This window comes from Colletotrichum orchidophilum (assembly GCF_001831195.1).
Source record: "Colletotrichum orchidophilum strain IMI 309357 chromosome Unknown Scaffold_74.1, whole genome shotgun sequence".
Classification (NCBI taxonomy): Eukaryota; Fungi; Ascomycota; class Sordariomycetes; order Glomerellales; family Glomerellaceae; genus Colletotrichum; species Colletotrichum orchidophilum.
The window spans coordinates 105,381-125,197 of record NW_019173030.1 but is presented as its reverse complement, the minus strand read 5'-3'; the positions used below and the strand labels follow the sequence as shown (position 1 = coordinate 125,197).

The following is a 19,817-nucleotide window of genomic DNA, read 5'->3' as shown; positions in this document are numbered from 1 at the left end:
AACATGAACTGAAGCTCCCAAAAAAGTGAGCTCCAATCAACCACCTGCAGAAAGGCTGCAAAAGCATTCGCGGGTCCAAGTGTGCACAAGCGCGTCGACTTGCTTTCTTTGCATCTCAGGCAACATAGCTCATCGCAGCCTCGCCTGATGCAGTCTGGACCTTGACTGCTCTGCCCAATCGACCTCTGCGGCAATGGCGCAAGTGGCAGACCGTCAATATTTTCCTCCTTTGGAGGAATGCTTAAATGGAGACACCATCATCATGTGGGCAGCCCTGCGTTTGTTGACTTGCTGATTGCCCAGAAAACTAATTCTCAACCTAGCTCCTGGAAGCTCATCGCAGCTGCACTGGCAGACAAAGATGACGCCAGACGAAAAAGCAAAGCTGTTGTACAGTTTTTGCAAGACGACTTCGTACGAGCACTCATAAAAGACCCGTCGACCGCCTTTGCGCCGCCGAGCGATTCCACCAAGTCGAACTTCGAAACAAGGACCGCCGCCATACACGTCACCCCCCAGCCGAATGACAAATTCGATATCAAAGTTATCAAGGAGGATGCGCAGTGGTTGAGCAAGAATGCCAAGGTGAACCTCGTTGCTGCGCTTCGCGCGACAGTCATTGAGTTCCAGTCGCGACCAGCAAGCCACCTCACTGGAACCCTCTCCTCCCAGGATATAATCAACCTGCAGGAAGCCTCTGGCGTCGCAAACGTACAATCGTCATCTTTTGTGCCTATAACTGGAGCTGCTCAGGATGCAGAGACGATCTGGGCCGAATTTGAGAAAAACGAGTCAAGGCGACAACGGATCTTCCAGACATATCTTGCGGAAAGGCGTCACTTTTTGATGACTGCTGCATTGGTACAAGAGAACGTACTCTACACACAGCTTCCAGCACCGAATTCTGCAACCGATGCGCCGATGACGACAAATCAACTGGTCGCAGCGAACGAGCGTCCCAAATACCTCGAAAATCTCCTCACGGCGTACTTGCTATATGTCACCGAGGCCATCGGTCGACTGGCTGAGGGGCTTGAAGCAGTCGTAGAGGACAAGGGCCTCCTGGGAGAAGAGCTCGAGCTAGAATGGATGCGGACGGCACTTACTGAAGTTGTCCACGCCTTATCGGTTGTCTTTCAGTCAGTTGACGGCAATGGCGACTCTTTCGTGCCCTCCGCGGTGGTTGGTCAGTGGTTTTCCCTGATGGATAACTACGGATTCCTCAACGGGATTACGGCGGTGAGCTCACCAACAACTAATTTTGAAGCCTCGACTAACAGTAGCTAGCCGACTGATGCCATTGCCTCTCTAATTAGGCCCCTCAGATCGCTCATTTCGGCGGTATCCATCAAGCTCCTGAATCCTACACGATCCATCGAGTGTCTAGCTGAAGAAGCCCCCGAGTACCGTGGTGACGAGGATCCCTACATCACTGCCCCATCAGTCCTTGAGCAAGTCCACAATGCAATCCTCGCCGCAGCCAATGCCGATTGTGAGAGCCAAAGCCCCATCATATTCGCATGGACCGTCGTCGTCCACCGCATGTTCTATTCGCACCACGACCGAATCGAAAAGCGAGATGCGCTACAAAACCAGCGATCTCAGGAGACTTTTGAGGCCGGCGTTTTGATTCGGCCTACCACCGCTCGCCGTCTTTCTGCGGGGAGTATTGTTTCTCTTGACGGCAAATCCTTTGACATTTTCCTGACTAATGCGGGCCTGGATAAGGACTTGCAGGTCGTGGAGCAGCTGGCAGTAGCCGTCACTTCACATGGACGGGCCTACGAAGTATTATCTGAGATGGCGCTGGCTATCGGCGCCTCCAGTGACGGAGCCTTTTCGGCGCTTTTGAGCTCCAGAGTACGGCTGGCGTATGTCGACTTCCTCAAAGCCACATACCCTCTCGTAGGGTACCAATCAGACTCTGTCACCTCTCTGCTTTCGGTTTTAGGGGCTGGCCAGCAGTACTGGGATCTATCAAAGCCCTCGCTGCACCCTTCAAGCGACATCTTGGCCGAGATGCTTCAGGACGATGTTGCACTCGAATACTACTTCCACCAAGCCCTCAACCGATACCCATTTGAGCTGTTGCCCTTCCTCAACCTTTGCCGGACTTTGGCGAGCTGCACAGTTGCTGACGACCGGATGGATACGGTAGTCAACCTGTTGCGCAAAACCCCATCGCTTACCTTCATTCTCCCCGATGACTACCAGCAATATGAGCTGGCCCAGGAGGAAGATAATACCAACACATTTTACTTGCTCGAAGAAATACCGCTTTTCACGCCTGCCACAGCATGGAATCGAAGAACCCGAGTCGATGATGCTTTCAGGATACCCGCGGAAACAGTCGGACGCTTTGTCACAGATACAGGCCGCGTGGTTCTTATGGACTACGAGCATTCTGCTCTGGCCCTGCTTGGCAAGAGGCTTGAAACCCAATTAGCGCCCGAGACTTACCGCAGCGAACTGGATGCTTTCCAGCCAGAGGAAACGGCAGAAACAATTGCCCTCCTAGCAACATTACTGCGTGCCGAGGTCCTCAAGTCCGAGAAGCAAGGCTTGATTGGCGAAACATCGCTCAAGTCAGGACAAGAGCTTTTGGAAGAGATTGGCAAACACATCTCTGGAAACAAGGATCTCGTTGCGGTCGTATGCGAAACCATGGATGCCTATATGCAGGATGAGAAGGCGACGGAAGGACAGGGCATTGCGGTGCTCAACTCATGCGTTCAATTCTTACATGCGATCCTGCCACTTTGCCCGACGAGAGTCTGGTCCTACTTGGCGCGTTGCGAACTTCTCAACTCGGAAGCTCAAGCAGGAAAACTGGCGAAGATCACGGGCAATCTTGACCTGGCCGGGGATCGATATGAGCTCTTGCTGTCGGCTGTGCGACTTTTCGCTAGCCTCATTGACAGTGTCAAAAGTAGCGCTGTCCAACGTAAATCTGGCAACAAATTGGTTGGACGGCAGAAAATATCAAACAACGTTTGGCTCGGCGTGGCAGACAAGGTCTTGGGCAAAGTCAGTCTCGCAATTGCCCAAGCTGTAGTCGATGTCTTTGAGACTTCCTCGACCTGGCGCTTCGGGTCAGAGCTTCACAAAGCCCTGCTCATCCGGCACGTTGTCCCTGTCATGGATCAAATTATCGAACACACATATGGGATGGGTGATCAAGAGAGCTCGGACACGCTGGCGGCATGCTTGGAGCCCGCAGCGTCCTACATTATCGATGCGTTCCTGTCGCCCTCGACAGGGTCCCTGAGGTTCCAGCCGCTCCTTACAACTTTGGTGAACGGTCTCCAAATACCCGACTCAACTCTCTACCAAGACAGACTAGCGTCAGCCCAGGAGCAGCTCACGTGTGCTTTGCGATTTACAACAACATTGCTGCGCGTTGCTAGCTACCTAGACCGACCATCAGCGACCTTCGAGGAACACCTCTTCAAGACATCGTCGATTTTGGCAAGGTTATGCGCGATCTGCGAGCAATTCCGACGGCCAGCGCTGCTGCTCCTGGAGGCTCTGGTGCTAAGTGCCGCCAAAGCTCACGACGATCCTCCTTCTCTTCTGGGCTACCTCGGCCCCCTTTTGTCCCGATCTTTTATTGAGGTCCTGTCTCGACTCGATAAACCCTTCCTTGTTACCAAGGATGTACAAACAACGTGGAAATTCTTCTCGACGATCGTGCAAAACCGCCAGCAGTGGCTATCGAATTGCCTTTTGACAGGCAAGACACCTAGAGATGCTCTCAAGGGCGTCAGGAAGGACGCTTCATCGACACCTAACTCGGTGCTCGCGACAGCCTTCACAAAGTTGAAGAAAATTAAAGAATTAGAAACTAGGGAGGCACTCCGAATCCTCGATTTCGTCGCATCATCTCAAAACCACTGGCCTTGGACAATCTTCACCATGCAAAAAGACTCATCTTTCTTGGACTCTTTGCGCCTTTACGTCAAGGACCTCAGCAGCTTCACAGTCACCAGCAAGACAGATGCCGTCAAGGCTGCCATAGATGCCAAGATGGCTGCTTACATTGCTGAGATCTTTGCCATGCAGCTCTATCACTTGCGGCAGATGGGTGGCGCTGACACATTCGCCAAGAGTCTGGTATCGGACTTGGATTACTACCTCCGGGACGGTGTGGAAGTTTCGAGCTACAATAATTCTCTCCACAGCAACTTTGCCAAGAACTTCACAAGCAAATACCCTGGAGTTTCTTTGGAAGCTTTCAAGAGGACGACATTGCGACCCGGCGAGCTAGGCAGAAGCTATTTCTACGACTTGGAGAGCGCAACTGAGATGTTGAGCTTCGATCCAGGCTGGCACGGTCGCCGCAACAATGGGTTCCGCAATGAGATGGGGATCGCCAATGCCAACCTCTCCCTCGTTGATGCTCAGATTGTTAGTTTTCCCTTCATTATCTACCCCTCTGACCCCTGCTAACTTTTAGCAGTCTCTGTTCCACGCGTGGGAATTCCTGCTACTTGAACTTAGTAGTTCTCTCGCAGACAACGAGACTATTGCCAGACAGATGTTGCAAGTTGCGCAGCAATGCCTTGAGGCCAACCAGTCCAACCAAGGGCCAGAGAACATTTTCATGCGCATTGTCGAAGAGCGAGCTGACCTGAGCTTGCTTCTCGTCCAACGTTTAGTTGGCCGCCCTATCTCGTCGCATGACGTCAACCAGCTTCTGGGAACATTATTTACCATCATCAGCGCCGTCGAGGAACCATTTAACCCGGACTCAATCTCGTACTACCGCACAATGCTCAAGACCATTTACGTCACATTGCGCGCGTATAGCGCTGCGGAAAAGAAGTCTTTGGGAGCTTCAAAGAACGGAGGCGAGGGCTTCTCTGTTACACTAACTCAAACTGTTCTGAACCTTCTCGACCGAGTAGTCGCAAAGGGGTTCAGAACTCTTGTTGCGCTTGTACACGATCCCGAGGCCGCCGTTGCACCCGAGGACCTGGCTCTCCTGACGGCTATTCTGCAAGCTTGCCTCAACATGCCAACCATTGACCAATGCCAGACGCAGATCCTCAACATCATGGCATCATACGACGCGGTGCATGCGGCGACATCACTATTCTCCTGGGCGGACAGACGTTCCGTCAACGGTGACCCGATCTATGGCGAGCTGAGCTTGCTCTTTTTGCTGGAGCTCTCTACCCTGCCGGCGGTAGCGGAACAGATGGCCTGCGATGGCTTGCTGAGCCACCTGACTTCGGCAGGCATCACCAACTGGTTGCGCCGTGGAAACATCTCTCCCTTCTCAGAGGCTGTTGGCTCCCAGCGATGCTACAGCATTTGGGTCAAGGGTGTCTTACCTCTGTTGCTGAACCTGCTCACTGCCCTTGGCGGGACGGTTGCGCCCGAAATCGGTTATGTACTGAACCAGTTCCCTCTGCTCCTCAAGTCTAGCGTTGACCGATTCGAGGCACCCGGCGCCAGTCGGACGGCATCGAGAGAAACGCCGCACTACGTGACGCTACTTTCAGTATCCGAGGTCCACTCTCTGGCTTTGTTGACAAGAGTCATTGCCGCTCTGCGGACGGCCAACAATCGGGACATACCGGAGGTCCATTGGGATGCTGCCTCTCTTTTGGAAAACATTGACTTTTGGCTGTCGAGCCGGAAGTTGTTGCGCGACAGACTTCTGCCCCTGGGTCAGCGTGAGGTGGAATGGAAGAGCATTAAGACTGGCGCGTCCGACGAGAGTGGCCAGCCAGGAAACGTTCTGGAGAGCAAGGTCTTCTCGCAGTTGGAGGCCGTGAGGGATGTGTTGAGCGAAGACCTCGAGGAGTCCTGAGTACCCCAGGGCGAGGGTTCTCAGATAGGAATAATGAGCCGAGGGAGTCAATCTCGGCCAAGGGAATGAATGAATCGGAGGGGAACAACGACAAAAAAAGGTTTAGGCGTTCAAGTGTGTGGGATAAACGTGGGGTGCATATCTATTCCAGCCATCCTGGGATCCCATAGTCTACGTAGGATCGAATTAGCGGATACCCCTGGCAGATTGCTGGGTACGACCAACATGACGCCTAGCTTCATCGTGACTTTTGGCTCGCAAGTTATTCACAGACAACGCATTGTCACGGGGGTTCTTGGAGTAGATATTTGGTCCATTCGTCCTCTCTGCACTTGGCGGTGTTCATTCCACACTCGCAAAAGTGCCATACCATGTCTATCCACCGGCCAGGGAAAAAACGTAACACAATGTAATATACAGGAAACCTCCCTCGTCGTGGTTGACATTCCAACTCACCCGCCTGGCTTCGTTATGGTGGAGATCGTGTGGTAAATGTTGCAAATCCCAGGGCTTCCCCGACTGGTTGTCTGCCTTGCTGGGAATAGTGTTACATCAGCGCGCGCTCGTGCGAGATCTCCTTATCGAACCCGCCTGCGTGCCATTCTCTTTTCTCTTGGTTTTTTTTTTACAATCATTTGGTATGCTCTCCTTTTCAGCGACTTCCCCCCCTCTTTGATTACCAAGTGGCAAAGGGGTGGGGAATTGTGTTGTTTTGGTGTCGGATTTACTGTCCCTGCATCTGGGCCGTCATTTGGGCGTTGTGCTCCTGGAAGCGCTCGCTGAGGCGCTGCTGGGAGAACATCTGCTTCTGGATGCAGCGGGTGATGCAGCCGGTTTCGCGAGAGGAGAGGGACTTTGAGGTGAAGTCGTCGATGCACGAGGTGAAGCAGTGGTCGACGAGATTGCCAAAGAGCTGTAGATGGAGAGAGTTTGACGAGTTAGCCAAGCTTCGACATCTTGAGTGTGTTTGGGCAAAATAATGTACAAGGAACACGTGGACAGAGATAAGAGGGTATGATTTCAGAGGGGAAGCGGAGGATTGGCGAGACGTACGTTCATAAACTCCTTGACCTGGCGCTTCTGAAGTCGCTGCTGGAGCTGAGCCTCCTCGGTCTTGGTAAGGCTTGTAAGAAGGAATTGCGCGTTAGTTCGCTGCGTCTAGTGACTTTGCCTGGGGTTTTCCTGGAATCCTCCCGAGGGAAATGAACTTACGCGTCCATTCTTACTTGGTGGTTGATTTGATACTCGTCAAGGTGACGGGGTGTATGTGAGGTGAGTGGCCGTGGGGTTTTCGTGATGGAAGGGTGGTTGATTCGGGGCGATGACGATGTAAAATTTCTTTGGTTAAAGATGGGCTTTCGGGAGTGCGCTTCTCAGCAGCACTGCTGCGCTGGATGGCAGGCATGGAAGCTTGCTTCCCCGGTCGATTCTGGCCAATCAGACGTGGAAAAACCGGGCGGTGTTGGAGCTCCGAATACGATAAGGCTGTATCGGAATTGCCTTTGAAGCTTCACCTCGGATAGATGCATCAACTTCAATGGTAGTTCAGTTGCGTGAGGGTCACCAAGGCTACTTGCGCTGCTCAAAGTCGAACTCGTTCTATCACGATGCCGGGGTTTTTTCTCCTATTGTGTTTCAATATATATAACCTAGGCAGTCGCCCATAGAAGACCAGTCTCATCTTGAGTTTCCTCAACTGCCACGTTTCGCTCTTATACAATGTAAACATCACGCCTACGTTAAGCAAAGAATTGTTTCCTTTCATATGAAGAAATCTTATATACTGTGTACAAACCATCCTGACATGACCTTTACCCATGTCGTCCTATATCCAAACCTCAAGCGACAGAGTCCAGTGACATCTCGCCGGGGTATCTATCCATCCTACATAAACTAGGGTGAGAGAAGAAAAGACATTACTATTTCACATCGAATCCGCCGGGTATCCAAGAAAGAAAAGGCCCCGCCGCACAGAATGATGCGACCGGGCAGCCGAGAGCCAAAATGGGGCGCGGAGAGGCCAGTCCGTAAGCCATCCCCTTACATGACAATACAGCAAGCCTTCTCCAGCTTCTTGAGGATCTTGACGACCAATTCGCCAGTCTCGTCCTGATCTTGCTGCTGGCTCTGGCCGCCGTGGTGCTGTTGCTGTCCACCATGCGACTGACCGCCGTGGTGCTGCTGCTGGCCACCATGATGAGGCTTCTGTCCTCCATGATACTGCTGTCCACCACCACCACCACCACCAGTATGAGGCGGCGGCGGCATGGTCGCATCGCCGCCCTGGAGGTTGATGTAGATCCTACCCGCATTCTCCTCGGTCGAGTACTTGAGGCCCATCTCGCGGCAGATGGCCTCGATCCTCGGCTTCAGCTTCTGCACGTGGCCCGTCGAGTGGTTCCCCTTGCCGACGATGGCGTGCAGGTGTTCCTGGCCCCTCGCTCGGTCGGCGCGGATGCGCTCCTCGAGGATACGCTCCGCCTCCTCGACGTACTGCCCGTGAAGGTCGACGCAGCTGCCCGTCACGCGCCCGGCGGCGTTGTTCTCCCGGAAGATGAACTCGGATGCCTGACGATTGTAGTCTTCCATCTTCTGCGCGTGACGCTTGCCCTCGTTGGAGAGCTCCTTGGCGGCCGCGCCATCACCGGACTGGTACGCTTGTTGGGACTGTAGAGCATCAAGGGTTCGCGCGTTAGTTTCATGGGGACTGAATGCAAGAACCACGTGGTTTTGCAAAGGTTTGGGAGGTCGGCACTTACGCGCTCAAAGGCCTGGTTGCGCCTGTTGGCTTCCTGGTGGGCTAGGTCTCGGAGGCGATCGTACTCACGCTCCGTGTCGTCGTCGTCGTTGTCCGCGTGGCTAAAGGCTGCAACGGTTATTCTCATGTCAGCGCGCGTCCGGTTCCAGATGCCACGCCATGTCGAGCAGCGTTGTCTTTATTCGGGCTGGATGTGGCGGTCTCGGATCCAAGCCATCGCCCGAGGAGGATTCGAAAACGAAACAGGCGAGGGTGCTCACCGCGGCCGCCTAAGCGGTTCATAGGGATGGACATATTTGCCGGTTGCGCGCGCAATTCGCTTCGAGACGCTGTCCGTGATGGAATTGGCAGAGGAATGAAGCGAGTCGATGCAGCCGCAAGCAAGACAAGCTCCAAGTTGCGTCGAGATGCGGGCAAAGAGGTTGGGAGAACGGCGCTAAACAAGCTTGTTTTTCGGTGCCGGCAGCGTAATTGCGGGGCCCTGCTCCGGGCGATGACGCTTGTGCTGTCCGGCCCGGCTTCCGTCTCTGACTGCTCGGCACAGCGCAATTCAGCACAAAGACCGGTACCATGACGGGCCAGTCTGTACGCCGTATTCCAATCTGTCAATAGAGGTGAAATTCGTGTCGCGTGTAACTGGAGACGCACGACTTCGCCTCTTGTAGCTTGTGTGATCTACAGGGGCAGAAGCCGTGCGTGAACATTGTTCGAATTCGTTAGGCGGCTGAAAACGCCACAGGCATCACATGAACCCGTACTCTGGTGGGTGGCGCTTTGCAGAGTATCCCGCGGTCTCTGTGTGTCTCTCCAAGCTACGACGATTGCTTGCGTGTTCTAGCTGTCTGAGATCAAATCAACCGCACTGCAGACCGCCTCGAGCACACGGCGAGGTGGCTTAGTTTCCAGCTTCTCGGGTCCACGAGGATTTAGTCCCGGCCGAAACAAAACTCGAACAGCTGGAGCGGAAGACAATACCCACAATGGCGAACGAAGGAGGAATGGAGTCATGGATTCGACACCAGCTCGTCTGTATGATGTGCCAGACAGTGGTTACACAAGATACAGGCTCAGGGGCGGAAAGCTTCTGTGGGCCCTTCTAGAACATCGCGTCCTTTTTTTTCGATTTTTTTCCCTTCTGGATACTTTATTAGCATCCACGCATCTTTCAGGGAGACAACCAATCGTCAGTAGCAAAGGTCAAAGCACCCGCCGTCCGAACTAGCCGACCAAAGTGCAGATGGGATAATGACGATTTTCCGAGAAAGGCAATATTACCAGGGGAGGCTTCAGGGGAACAGCAGATGATCGTAAGAGCATGCCACTGATGCTAGTGTAGTTGAACAGCGACCTTGCAGAGCAGCATCTCTCACTTCGTACCTGCATGACATGCAAGAGAAGCACGCGCAGGGAGTGCTTCATCTGCCAACTTTCAAGTGCGCACTCGTCGGCTGTGGCCACTGCCATTCGTCAGCTCATGCAGTTGCACTGGGTCGGCGGCAGGGCGACCTTGACGACCAAGACGGTGTGAGTGGATGGAGTCGGCCTCGGAAACGAACAAAAGCCCCACAATTCTGGGCCTTCTTCACAATTCAAAGAGCCCTCTCGTGATCCCGCGTGGAACGACTTTTTGCAACTCCACAGATTTGCCTCTTCAGGCATGCGATGACTACATTGTATGAGTCTTCCAGCGGTTGTCAATGGCCTGGATGGATCCCGCTTTGCTTTGAGGAAAAGGAGCTCGTCTGCCATGTGGCCTCCCTGTGCCTGGCGGGAATAGTTTCTGTCATAGTTTCCGACCAGCTGCTTGCAAAGCATTTAGTGCATGTGCGATATTAGCTTATTTCGGATGTGAAATGCGTAGGTACGCCAGCTTGTTAATTTCTTTTATTGGTTCTCCTTGGACAGCTGCTTCAACGGCGTTCTTGTCAACTATCTGGCACAACGGCTGTTGAAGCTTTGGCCTTGAAAAGCCGACAAGCCTCGTCTGGCTTGCAGGTTTTGGGCTGATTGTCCCAGCACCTTGCAGAGAATCTCAGCTTCGAGACATGCACTCGGTCGGGGGGATAGCGAGAGGCAAGAAGTCCGGGTTACAATGGATGAGGGACCTGAGCAAGGGCTATCCATTGCATGAATACTGAGAATCCACTTCCGACCGCATTTTCGACAGTAAGGATAGCGTTACCCGGTACGGATACCGCAAGGTAAGGTAGGGGCGTATTCTCGATAGCCCCGTTGCGCCACCCCAGGAAACCGTCCAAAATCTGGTAATGATCGACGATTCCAACCAGGTTCGGGAAGCGCACGCCTGCAGGTCAGTGGAATGGAACCCCGAGATCACTGTCCGATCTTTCTGAGCCTCGGGGGCTTCTTCCCCCCGTATTTACGGATAGCTGGCCATCGTACGGATGATGCAGATGAGATTCGCAACGGCCAGACAACCTATGTTAATGTGTAAAGCTGCCGGCAAGGGTGGGTGATATTTGCCCTTGCATGGTCGGCTAAGATGGCTTGGTGTTTCAAGGCAGCTAAAATGGTGGGGTCTAACCGTCCACTGGGCGGCTGATGGAGACATACTCTGCCCATTGTGCCAGCGCCTGTCGACTCTGGCGTGAAAGACGTGACAATCTGTGCGTTCTATATCCGTAAGGGTTTAGACGTAAAGACGAAGCGCCGAAAGCCCCGGCCGGCGATCGCGAGACGGCTCTGGCCGGTGATTCCGCGAAGTGAATGCTGGCCTGTTTGCTCTGTTGTTTGCTTGCAAGAGAAGTAAATTCCACACTCTTACACAGTATGCGGCTGGCCGAGAGAGTGGCTCCGGCAGCGTAGCAAGTCGGAGCGTCCATTTCGATACCGTGACTTGGGGTTGAGGCGTTGTTTAGCTCCGAATACATGGTCATAGGCCTGTGGCGCAATTATTGGCTGGCTGCGATGATTGTCCTACAAGTACCAATTCCAAGAGCCAAGCCATGGAGGCGCTCTGACAGCCAATCAATACAGCGGAACCGAGTCAGTATGAACGATGTCTCTCTTTGAGCATCACAGCTTCGTTTATTGCTGAGCAGCTTGACTTGGTGGCTTTCGTAGTGCGAAGCCCATTTTGCCGCATGCTCAGACACGGCGAGCAGTTCTTTGTACATACGTCGAGTACGATTTTCCGGGTTCAAGAGAGCCGTGCGTAATGCGGGGCCTGCGTCCAGATCAGATCATCGTCTTCCAAGGTAGATCTTGTTCACTGGCAAGATCCTATCAGTGCTAGTCTTTGGTCCGCCGATAATACCATGTGCGGACAAAATCGTATGTAGCATGCGCCGTAGCCTGAAGTGATATACAGAGCGACTCACCTCGGCGGCAGCTTGCAGCATAAGCACCAAGCGGCTGAGGGCAGACGCGCGAACGAACGAGCGGCCTGGTAAAAAGCAAACATCTCGGACTGACCCGGAAGCCCGAAGACATCCTCGGAAAGAGTACGGATGGAATCGTGCGATATGACGATCAGCCGCAAACAATGCTGTTATTGTCGACGATTTCTTTGATGATGCCTCTTGGGGAAAAGTCAAGTCGACATAGTCTCATGTCTTCCCAAGATGTCAGCTCCCAATGTGAGCCGGCCAAGACATTGTCCAGACAGTCGAGATAGGAAGTATTAGTACAGACAAGGCAGTCGAAACGTTGGACGCCACTTCCTCGGATTGGATCTGTTGGCGTCAGAGTGCACACTGCCGACAACTTGTTCTTTCCAACTCGTGTTTGCTTCTTGCTTCTGGAGATTTTGCGCCACGCACAAACAAAGCCATTGCTGAGTGAGGCGGCCTTTGAAGCAAACAGAGATGCCATGGCAAGGAACCTGTTATCTCGACGCAATTCATCATAAACGTCTCGTACTTTATCCCAACCGACGGCAACGTAAAAGGAAAAGGACACGCCGGTCCTATAGACAGTGCTGTCTAGGAGAGGTTGAGCGGCCAAACATCGTAAGTGGATGCAGGGGGTGGAAAGGGAGATAAAGCAAGCGCGGAGATTCCTCACGATGAGCTGACACTAGTGGATTCCGATGTCTTTCTCAATAAGCGCAAGACAATTTCGAAGAAGAGGCTGCGCAGTTGGATCCCCGAGTCTAAAGGGAAATCGTTGATGCCGTGTGTGGTGGCAGAGACACTTGGGCGGACCCGTAATGGCGATGCTGAAAGGAGCCGCCGTGACCGTGGGACCGTAGCTCCGATGCGGCCCCGGTTCTTTTTGATGGATGAAAGAGAACTACCTAGAGCATTGGGCTGGTCCATGTAAAAGGAACGCTACTTGCACCCATGCAGCTTAGATCTACTGTGCTGGAAAGCTACCTTTGCTGAGGATGAGGGTCCTTTGTCCCAACTCGAAATTTGTGGTCTGCTTCTGAAGCAAGGTCGAGGCTGTGCACATGAGAGAAGCGTTTTCGGACGTATCAAAAGGCCACGGCTGAGTGTCAGAAAAGTTTGGGTCTTTAGCTGTTTGTTTGGCTGATGTGCAATGCAGTTTGGTGTCCAACCAATATCCAGATACCAGATATGTAAATGCCAATAACTATGTAGGGCAAAGCGCTGATAGGTAGGTAGTCAAAGAGGTCTCGAGCGTAGAATAACGCGCACGGCAGTCACTCTGACCATCTCCTTACCTCAATGAGGCGGCTGACGAGGGCGTTCGTGTTTCAAGAATTGCGATGGAAGATTTGATGGAAGGAAGTTGCTCGAGTTCCAACGTTCCATTGCCCATCAAGCTGGGCAGGTGGTGGATGGGTGGATCTCTTTGCTGGTCTGGCGTTGGCTGCACAGGTGAAGGCTCTGCCGCTCTGGTGCAGATAGGTAGTCGCCAAAAAGGAAGCATGCAGATTTTCTTCTTCTTGATTGGGACTGGCCTTAGCATCCGCGAATGCTAATGCCGGTCGGCAGAGGGAGGGTCGTCGAACGCCCATAGTGTTTGTACCCCTAGGAATCGTGGTGTTTCTAGCTTTGGCGAATCTACGAAATGGACGTCAGCTCAGGACACGATGTTAAAGTTCCCGTTCGTATTGGCATTGGCTCGTGCTTCTCACCTAATTATTATTCCTAGACCAAAGTGGCTTGATCCATATTAGGTACTACCCAGCAACAGATTGTATCCATACCGGCAGAGACATGGAGTCCCATTGCAGTTAGCGAATTCGTACCTGGCCGAAGATAGAGCTCACACAGGGTCTAGAAGGGCGCGAGAGGCCATCTCCGTGCCTGGTCTGCGGTCAGCCGTAGCGCGAGGAAATTTTACATTAGTCAGGGCGGCGAACAAGGACTTTTCAGACCAGCCAGGCCAGACAAACCAGTGCGAGACCCCTTTCCCCTGTTCTTTTCCCGCCCAGGACGCCAGGGAATATAGATGCCAGGGGACTTCGGCTTCGTTGCGGGCAACCTCTGGGCCTCTGGCTGGATAAGGCCTCGCCAAGCGACTCTCCACTAGCCATTGGTCCGGCCGCGGTGATTTCGACGTCGCAAAGGCTCGAGGGCGGATCCACGCCGGCTGGCAGACACTCCTGGTCCTCGTCTCCATCTGGACCTTATTAGCAGGTGGTTGTCGATTGGTCAGCGAAGTCCCCGTTCGCCTGGTCATGTGTTTCCGACAATTGGAAAACAGCATAGCCCAAGGTAATTGCGTAGTGTGGTGGTGGACGATACGAATCGTCTCATCAGCTTCCCGATCTGCGGTCCCTCTAACCGCTTCTCAGTGTCAGCTTGGGTCGAGAAGACGGCACAGAATATCGAGGGTTAGCTCAGGAAAAGGACGAGACAGGCGATGACAGGACAACCTAGACATTAGCGACAGGGGAGGCCAGACCAGAAACCGGGGCTAAATAAACCCAGAAGTACGTATTCCTCCTTATGTAAGGTGATTGGAAGACGACTTAAAGCAGGTACCGGTGGATACGTACCGGGCCGCACCAGAGACAGATTAGCACCAAAATCAAGGCCAGGTCCTGTATCCGTACCTTGTCCGTGCTTCTGGAACTCCCAGCCCCGGTTGGTCCCTGCCCTGCACTAAAGCCAGAGGTTCGCGCCGTAGGGAGTTGCATATCCGCGTCCAGAACGTTGCCAACACCGTCCATATATACGCTGCTGGTCTTTACTTTTGCCCGCGAGCTGTTTGTACACACTACGTACTAACTAAAGCAACGGGCCCAATGGTATGGCTGAGGTGAAATGCAAAATTGTGGTGATGTGAAGTGAGGTGAGGTGAGCTCGAGTTCGAGGTGTGAAGTGCGTCGCCGCGCACTGGCCACGGGGAGGAGCCTCCAGCGTCGCCCACCGAGCTGCTTCAGCGTCGAGAACGCCCGGCGATGGCCCCCAAAAAGCCCCTAGTCTCGCTGCCAGCTCCTCCATCACGCCGGGTACAGCCAGTCGGGGCTGTCAATCTGAGGTCCAAAGGACGGGACGCCTCCCTTCGGCAGACACTCGTCTGGCACCACTGGTTCCTCCCCTCCCTCCTTCCTCCCCCCTCATTGTCCTCCAGACTGGGAAGACAGCTAACGCCATTTCATCGCCTCCACCGTGTCTCTTCTCTCTGTTTTGCACAGTATACTTCTATCCCCGTACCTCGCCCCGAAGCGCATTGTCCGCCCCGGCGACGACTGCCGCCCACTCTTTTCTCCCACTACACTAGGTATCCTCTGGTTCCTCGCAGCACCGTCGCCGCCATCCTTGCTCATACTCCTCCACCCTTGCCCTTTCCCATCTCTCCTCTCCACATTAGAGGCACCTCCCAACCCATTCCTCTCTTTTCTCTCTCCCTCTCCTGCTCCTGGTCTCCTAATCCTGTCGCGACCATCCCATCCTCCCACCGTCCGCCCAACGGCTCGTGTTTTCTTTTCCTGTTTGCTGCGTTTTCCGACTTGTCGTCGATTGATTGACTCCATCATCAAATCCAAGACCACGAGGTAAGTCTAAATACTGCTTTTCCTACCGCATGCAGGCGAGAGAAAGACGCACCACGAAACCCCCAACTTGCCGGCGCCGACATCGAGCCACTGGGAATTGAGAAAGCGAGACGAACGAGACACTCAAGAGACAGCCTGGAAAGGGGAAACACCTCCACCCACCCGCCTGCTCGATGCCAGCATCCTCCCTCGACCTCTCGACTCTTCGCCCTCTTATCCGCCATCGCCTGGATCAATTTCGCATTCCAGCCCCGTCGCCCCCAAACAATTCGACTTGTCTCTCTCGCTCGCCCGCCGGCATCACTTACAGCCTGCGACATGGTTGGCTAACAAGCTCTGCTTCCTAACAGGCCCCCTCCAACGCGCAACGCACGATTCTTTCGGGAATCTTGAAATCACTTTAATCCCATCAATTATATTCTTCCCGTCGTCGTTTCAAACGACAACAAGTCGCCAAAATGGGTTGCGGAATGAGCACGGAGGACAAGGAGGGCAAGGCCCGCAACGAGGAGATCGAGAACCAGCTGAAGAGGGACAAGATGATGCAGCGCAATGAGATCAAGATGCTTCTTCTGGGTAAGCCGTCCCCTACCCGCCCCTGGATGTGCTATGCACTGCGTGCCCACCGCAAACAAACCAACTTCATTCAACGCTTCGCTGCGCAATGGTTCCTAACAGTTATACAGGTGCTGGTGAATCCGGAAAGTCGACAATTCTGAAACAGATGAAGCTGATCCACGAAGGCGGCTACTCGCGCGATGAACGGGAATCCTTCAAGGAAATCATCTTCAGCAACACGGTGCAATCGATGCGTGTCATTCTCGAGGCGATGGAGTCCCTGGAACTTCCTCTTGAGGACCAGCGCATGGAGTACCACGTCCAGACCATCTTCATGCAGCCCGCTCAGATCGAGGGCGATGTTCTGCCTCCCGAAGTTGGAAGCGCGATTGAGGCGCTGTGGAAGGACCGAGGTGTGCAAGCGTGCTTCAAGCGCTCTCGTGAATACCAGCTCAACGATTCGGCAAGATAGTGAGTGAAAACGCGTCAGGTGGAAAATGCCATTTACGCTAACAAACCCAGCTATTTCGACAATATCGCGCGTATCGCCGCCCCCGACTACATGCCCAACGACCAGGATGTTCTCCGCTCGCGTGTCAAGACAACGGGTATCACGGAAACCACATTCATCATCGGCGACCTCACTTACAGAATGTTTGACGTTGGTGGTCAACGATCCGAGCGAAAGAAGTGGATTCACTGCTTCGAAAACGTCACCACTATTCTCTTCCTCGTCGCCATTTCCGAGTACGACCAGCTGCTATTCGAGGACGAGACTGTCAACCGTATGCAGGAGGCCCTGACCCTCTTCGACTCCATCTGCAACTCAAGATGGTTCATCAAGACATCTATCATCCTCTTTCTGAACAAGATCGATCGATTCAAGGAGAAGCTCCCCGTGAGCCCGATGAAGAACTACTTCCCCGATTATGAGGGTGGAGACGACTACGCTGCGGCATGCGACTATATCCTGAACCGATTCGTCAGCTTGAACCAGCATGAGACTAAGCAAATCTACACGCATTTCACCTGCGCGACAGACACAACCCAGATCCGCTTCGTCATGGCGGCAGTGAATGGTGAATCTAACCCCCGTCCCGCACTTCGTGGGACAAAGCACACAAAGACGCAAAAGCTAACCCTTGATAACAGACATCATCATTCAAGAGAACCTGCGGTTGTGCGGTCTGATTTGAACAACAAAAATGTTTGCTTTTTCTACAATACCCTTTACTTCTAATTGCATGACCCAAGCCAGAAAGCGTTGCGGGGAGGCTGGTTCATGAAATTTACTTTCTTCCCGACGATGAGACGGCGACCCGACGGTTTTCCAAGATTCCCTTGATTACGCGACTGTATTTTTCTTCCTACCTCTCGGCTGTCCCCCGTATATTGCCTGGCGAATCAGGCAGTATACGTTTTTGGTTGTGCTCGTGTTGGCCTGTGTTCAGGAATAAGAGGGGAAAGGTGGGAGGTAGTTCTGTACCAAACATGATGTCTCGACCAGTAGACGGGATCGCCGCGGAAGATGGAATCCTACTGTGAGCGGGCAGCGGCAAGGGCAGTGGGAGCGTGAGATTGGGGGGAGAAGACAGTGATGGAATGATCCCCGCCAGTGGATGGATAGCAAGAGGAAAAGAAGCAATGAACTTGAATGCATTTGAGAGAGCCTGATGGATGCAAGGTGGCTTAATATTCTGTTTAATTAGGAAAATTTCCTCACTCCTCAAGCTATGGTGACTTGATGCGTAGCTGGCCTAAACTATTTTCTGAAGGCTTGCTTCGCATCTGATGATGTGTAGTCACGATGGGAAGGCTTGCCACCTTCTAGCTACGAAAGGCATCTGTGTGAGCGTTTAGATCTGACGATACTTGGTGTGCCGTGGCTGCAGCTGGTCTGCTGGACATGAATCACTTCCAACAGCCGTCCAGAATCTCATATTGAAGATGTACATCTGCGTCGCGCACTGGGTCAAGGCAGCTTGGGACGGACGACTGGTCGAGACCCGGCGCCACATCCAGGACCGGCGTCGTCGTCCGCCTCCGCTCTGCGCCGTTTGCGGCCTCGACAGAGGCGCCGCATCCGTCCTTGTGAGGGTTTCTGTAATGTACGTCAGGGAACATATCCTAGAACCGGACGAGAAGGAAGTGGCAGCATGGTACAGCTTGATGAGGGTCATCGTCTTCGTCATCAACCGCGAATGCCCGGCACCTAGCACCCAGCACCACACCATCTTTTTTTGAATTCAAGTAAAGGTTATAAGGGTCCTTTTTCTGCATATCCGTGCGGTCGCGTGCGGTCGCGGCCTCCTCCTCCTCCTCCTCCTCCTCCTCCTCCTCCCCCCGTCCGACCGCCTTTCCTTTGGTCTGGAGTACTTTGAATTCTAGAGCTGAATGGAAAGGACGCGGCGAGGGAGGTAAAGTGGCGGACGGGGCGTTGGAAAGGACCGAGATACGGAGATGTTAAAGACGCACACACACACACATCAGTGCTATAAGAATATATAGTTCAGACTTGAAGACACAATGGGATGGACGGGAAGGGAGGGGGGGGTCGATTGGTGCGGAAGCACGGTGGCGGAAGGGGACGGAAAGACTGTTGGGTGAGGGCGGGTGGCGTTACATGTGCCTACTAACCTTGTCGTCCCATTGGAGACGCTAGGAAGGGGAACATGCAAATGGATGCTTGGCCTACAGTGTCTTGAAGCTTGAGGGGATGAATCGACGGTGAAGAAGATGTTGGACTGATCGTCGACAAGGATGGCAGGTCCTTGGGCAGAAAGGCTTGGAACGGGCAGGCGGAGGCGTGCCAAGCTCATGGGTGCGACGCCCCGACTTGAACATTTACACAGACGCAAGTCACCTACTACACAGTGATGTTTGACGGTGGAGGTGGTGATGATGATGATGCTGCTGCTGCTGGAGGTAGGATCGATGTCAGCGGGGGCTTGATTTTTTTTTTTCTTTATGATATGGGTCGGGATCTAGTCCTTCATCCCGTCTGAATCTACTCCTTCCCATTCTCAAAACACGTCGCAGGATGATATGCCCTGCCCCCTCCTCTTTAGACCAACGAATTATATGAGTTGTGATGCGTTGAATACTCGGTCGTTGTATTAGCCAGCTTGCTACGAGACCTTGCCGGATGCAGAATACTCCAACATGGACGGGTTCGAGTACTCCGTCAAAGGCCCCTTTCATTTCCAACGACAAAGGGCGGAGCAAACTGAATGGCGGGGATGGTATGCTTTGCTCTGCCTCACAACGCCGGCGCATTCGGGACGATGCAATCTCGGCCCCTGATTTTGCTTTTTGGGATACATGTGTACTGTACTTGCTACGAGTCTCGGGGTAGATGAGTAAGAGTCTTCTTGGGACCAGAAAGACAATGAGATAGAGTTGGGGTTGTGTGGAGTGGCGACGTGATGTTTCATCCAGATGACGATGTTCTTCTCGTTTTCTTATTTTGCTTAAATTTATATGCACACTCATTATCCCTTTCGCAATCGCCTCTGTTTACCAACTTCGGAGGGGACGCGCTGTGCACGTTTCCCTGCGCGCTCACGTCCTCCCGGGAATAAATGTCTATTTTGCTCCAGAGGATCATGATGGGTGGGTGGAGTGGGCAGATCAGAGTTCACCTCGACCGTTGAGAAGGCGCTAATTTGGCAGCTGGTGTGCGTCTGTGTGTAAAGTAGCTTTGTCGGGGGATCGATTTCTGGCTCCAAAGTTTGTGTGTGGGATGACTT

The 19,817-nt window shown here is 53.3% G+C and overlaps 7 protein-coding genes across 7 annotated transcripts; 2 read left to right on the top strand and 5 right to left on the bottom strand.

Annotated features, from left to right (window-relative positions):
- Nucleotides 1-193: 193 nt before the first annotated feature.
- Nucleotides 194-5,818, top strand: CORC01_08617 (uncharacterized protein; the record flags this gene model as incomplete). The annotated part of the gene is made up of 4 exons (XM_022620247.1): nt 194-264; nt 324-1,239; nt 1,288-4,407; nt 4,460-5,818. 4 exons carry the CDS (start codon nt 194-196, stop codon nt 5,816-5,818), a joined length of 5,466 nt encoding a protein of 1,821 aa, XP_022473241.1.
- Nucleotides 5,819-6,542: 724 nt separating this feature from the next.
- On the bottom strand, nt 6,543-7,038 carry CORC01_08616 (Tim10/DDP family zinc finger; the record flags this gene model as incomplete). Its single annotated transcript, XM_022620246.1, has 3 exons — nt 6,543-6,731; nt 6,872-6,941; nt 7,031-7,038. 3 exons carry the CDS (start codon nt 7,036-7,038, stop codon nt 6,543-6,545), a joined length of 267 nt encoding a protein of 88 aa, XP_022473240.1.
- An 820-nt stretch (nt 7,039-7,858) lies between these two features.
- CORC01_08615 (smr domain-containing protein) lies at nt 7,859-8,870 on the bottom strand (the record flags this gene model as incomplete). The annotated part of the gene is made up of 3 exons (XM_022620245.1): nt 7,859-8,485; nt 8,578-8,684; nt 8,837-8,870. The coding sequence occupies 3 exons, from the start codon at nt 8,868-8,870 to the stop codon at nt 7,859-7,861; spliced, it is 768 nt and encodes a 255-aa protein (XP_022473239.1).
- A 2,246-nt stretch (nt 8,871-11,116) lies between these two features.
- On the bottom strand, nt 11,117-11,473 carry CORC01_08614 (uncharacterized protein; the record flags this gene model as incomplete). The annotated part of the gene is made up of 1 exon (XM_022620244.1): nt 11,117-11,473. The coding sequence occupies one exon, from the start codon at nt 11,471-11,473 to the stop codon at nt 11,117-11,119; it is 357 nt and encodes a 118-aa protein (XP_022473238.1).
- Nucleotides 11,474-13,772: 2,299 nt separating this feature from the next.
- On the bottom strand, nt 13,773-14,189 carry CORC01_08613 (uncharacterized protein; the record flags this gene model as incomplete). Its single annotated transcript, XM_022620243.1, has 1 exon — nt 13,773-14,189. The coding sequence occupies one exon, from the start codon at nt 14,187-14,189 to the stop codon at nt 13,773-13,775; it is 417 nt and encodes a 138-aa protein (XP_022473237.1).
- A 1,779-nt stretch (nt 14,190-15,968) lies between these two features.
- On the top strand, nt 15,969-17,264 carry CORC01_08612 (G-protein alpha subunit; the record flags this gene model as incomplete). The annotated part of the gene is made up of 4 exons (XM_022620242.1): nt 15,969-16,086; nt 16,197-16,539; nt 16,591-17,147; nt 17,221-17,264. The coding sequence occupies 4 exons, from the start codon at nt 15,969-15,971 to the stop codon at nt 17,262-17,264; spliced, it is 1,062 nt and encodes a 353-aa protein (XP_022473236.1).
- A 715-nt stretch (nt 17,265-17,979) lies between these two features.
- Nucleotides 17,980-18,887, bottom strand: CORC01_08611 (uncharacterized protein; the record flags this gene model as incomplete). The annotated part of the gene is made up of 4 exons (XM_022620241.1): nt 17,980-18,169; nt 18,281-18,435; nt 18,706-18,726; nt 18,795-18,887. The coding sequence occupies 4 exons, from the start codon at nt 18,885-18,887 to the stop codon at nt 17,980-17,982; spliced, it is 459 nt and encodes a 152-aa protein (XP_022473235.1).
- Between the last annotated feature and the right edge of the window lie 930 nt (nt 18,888-19,817).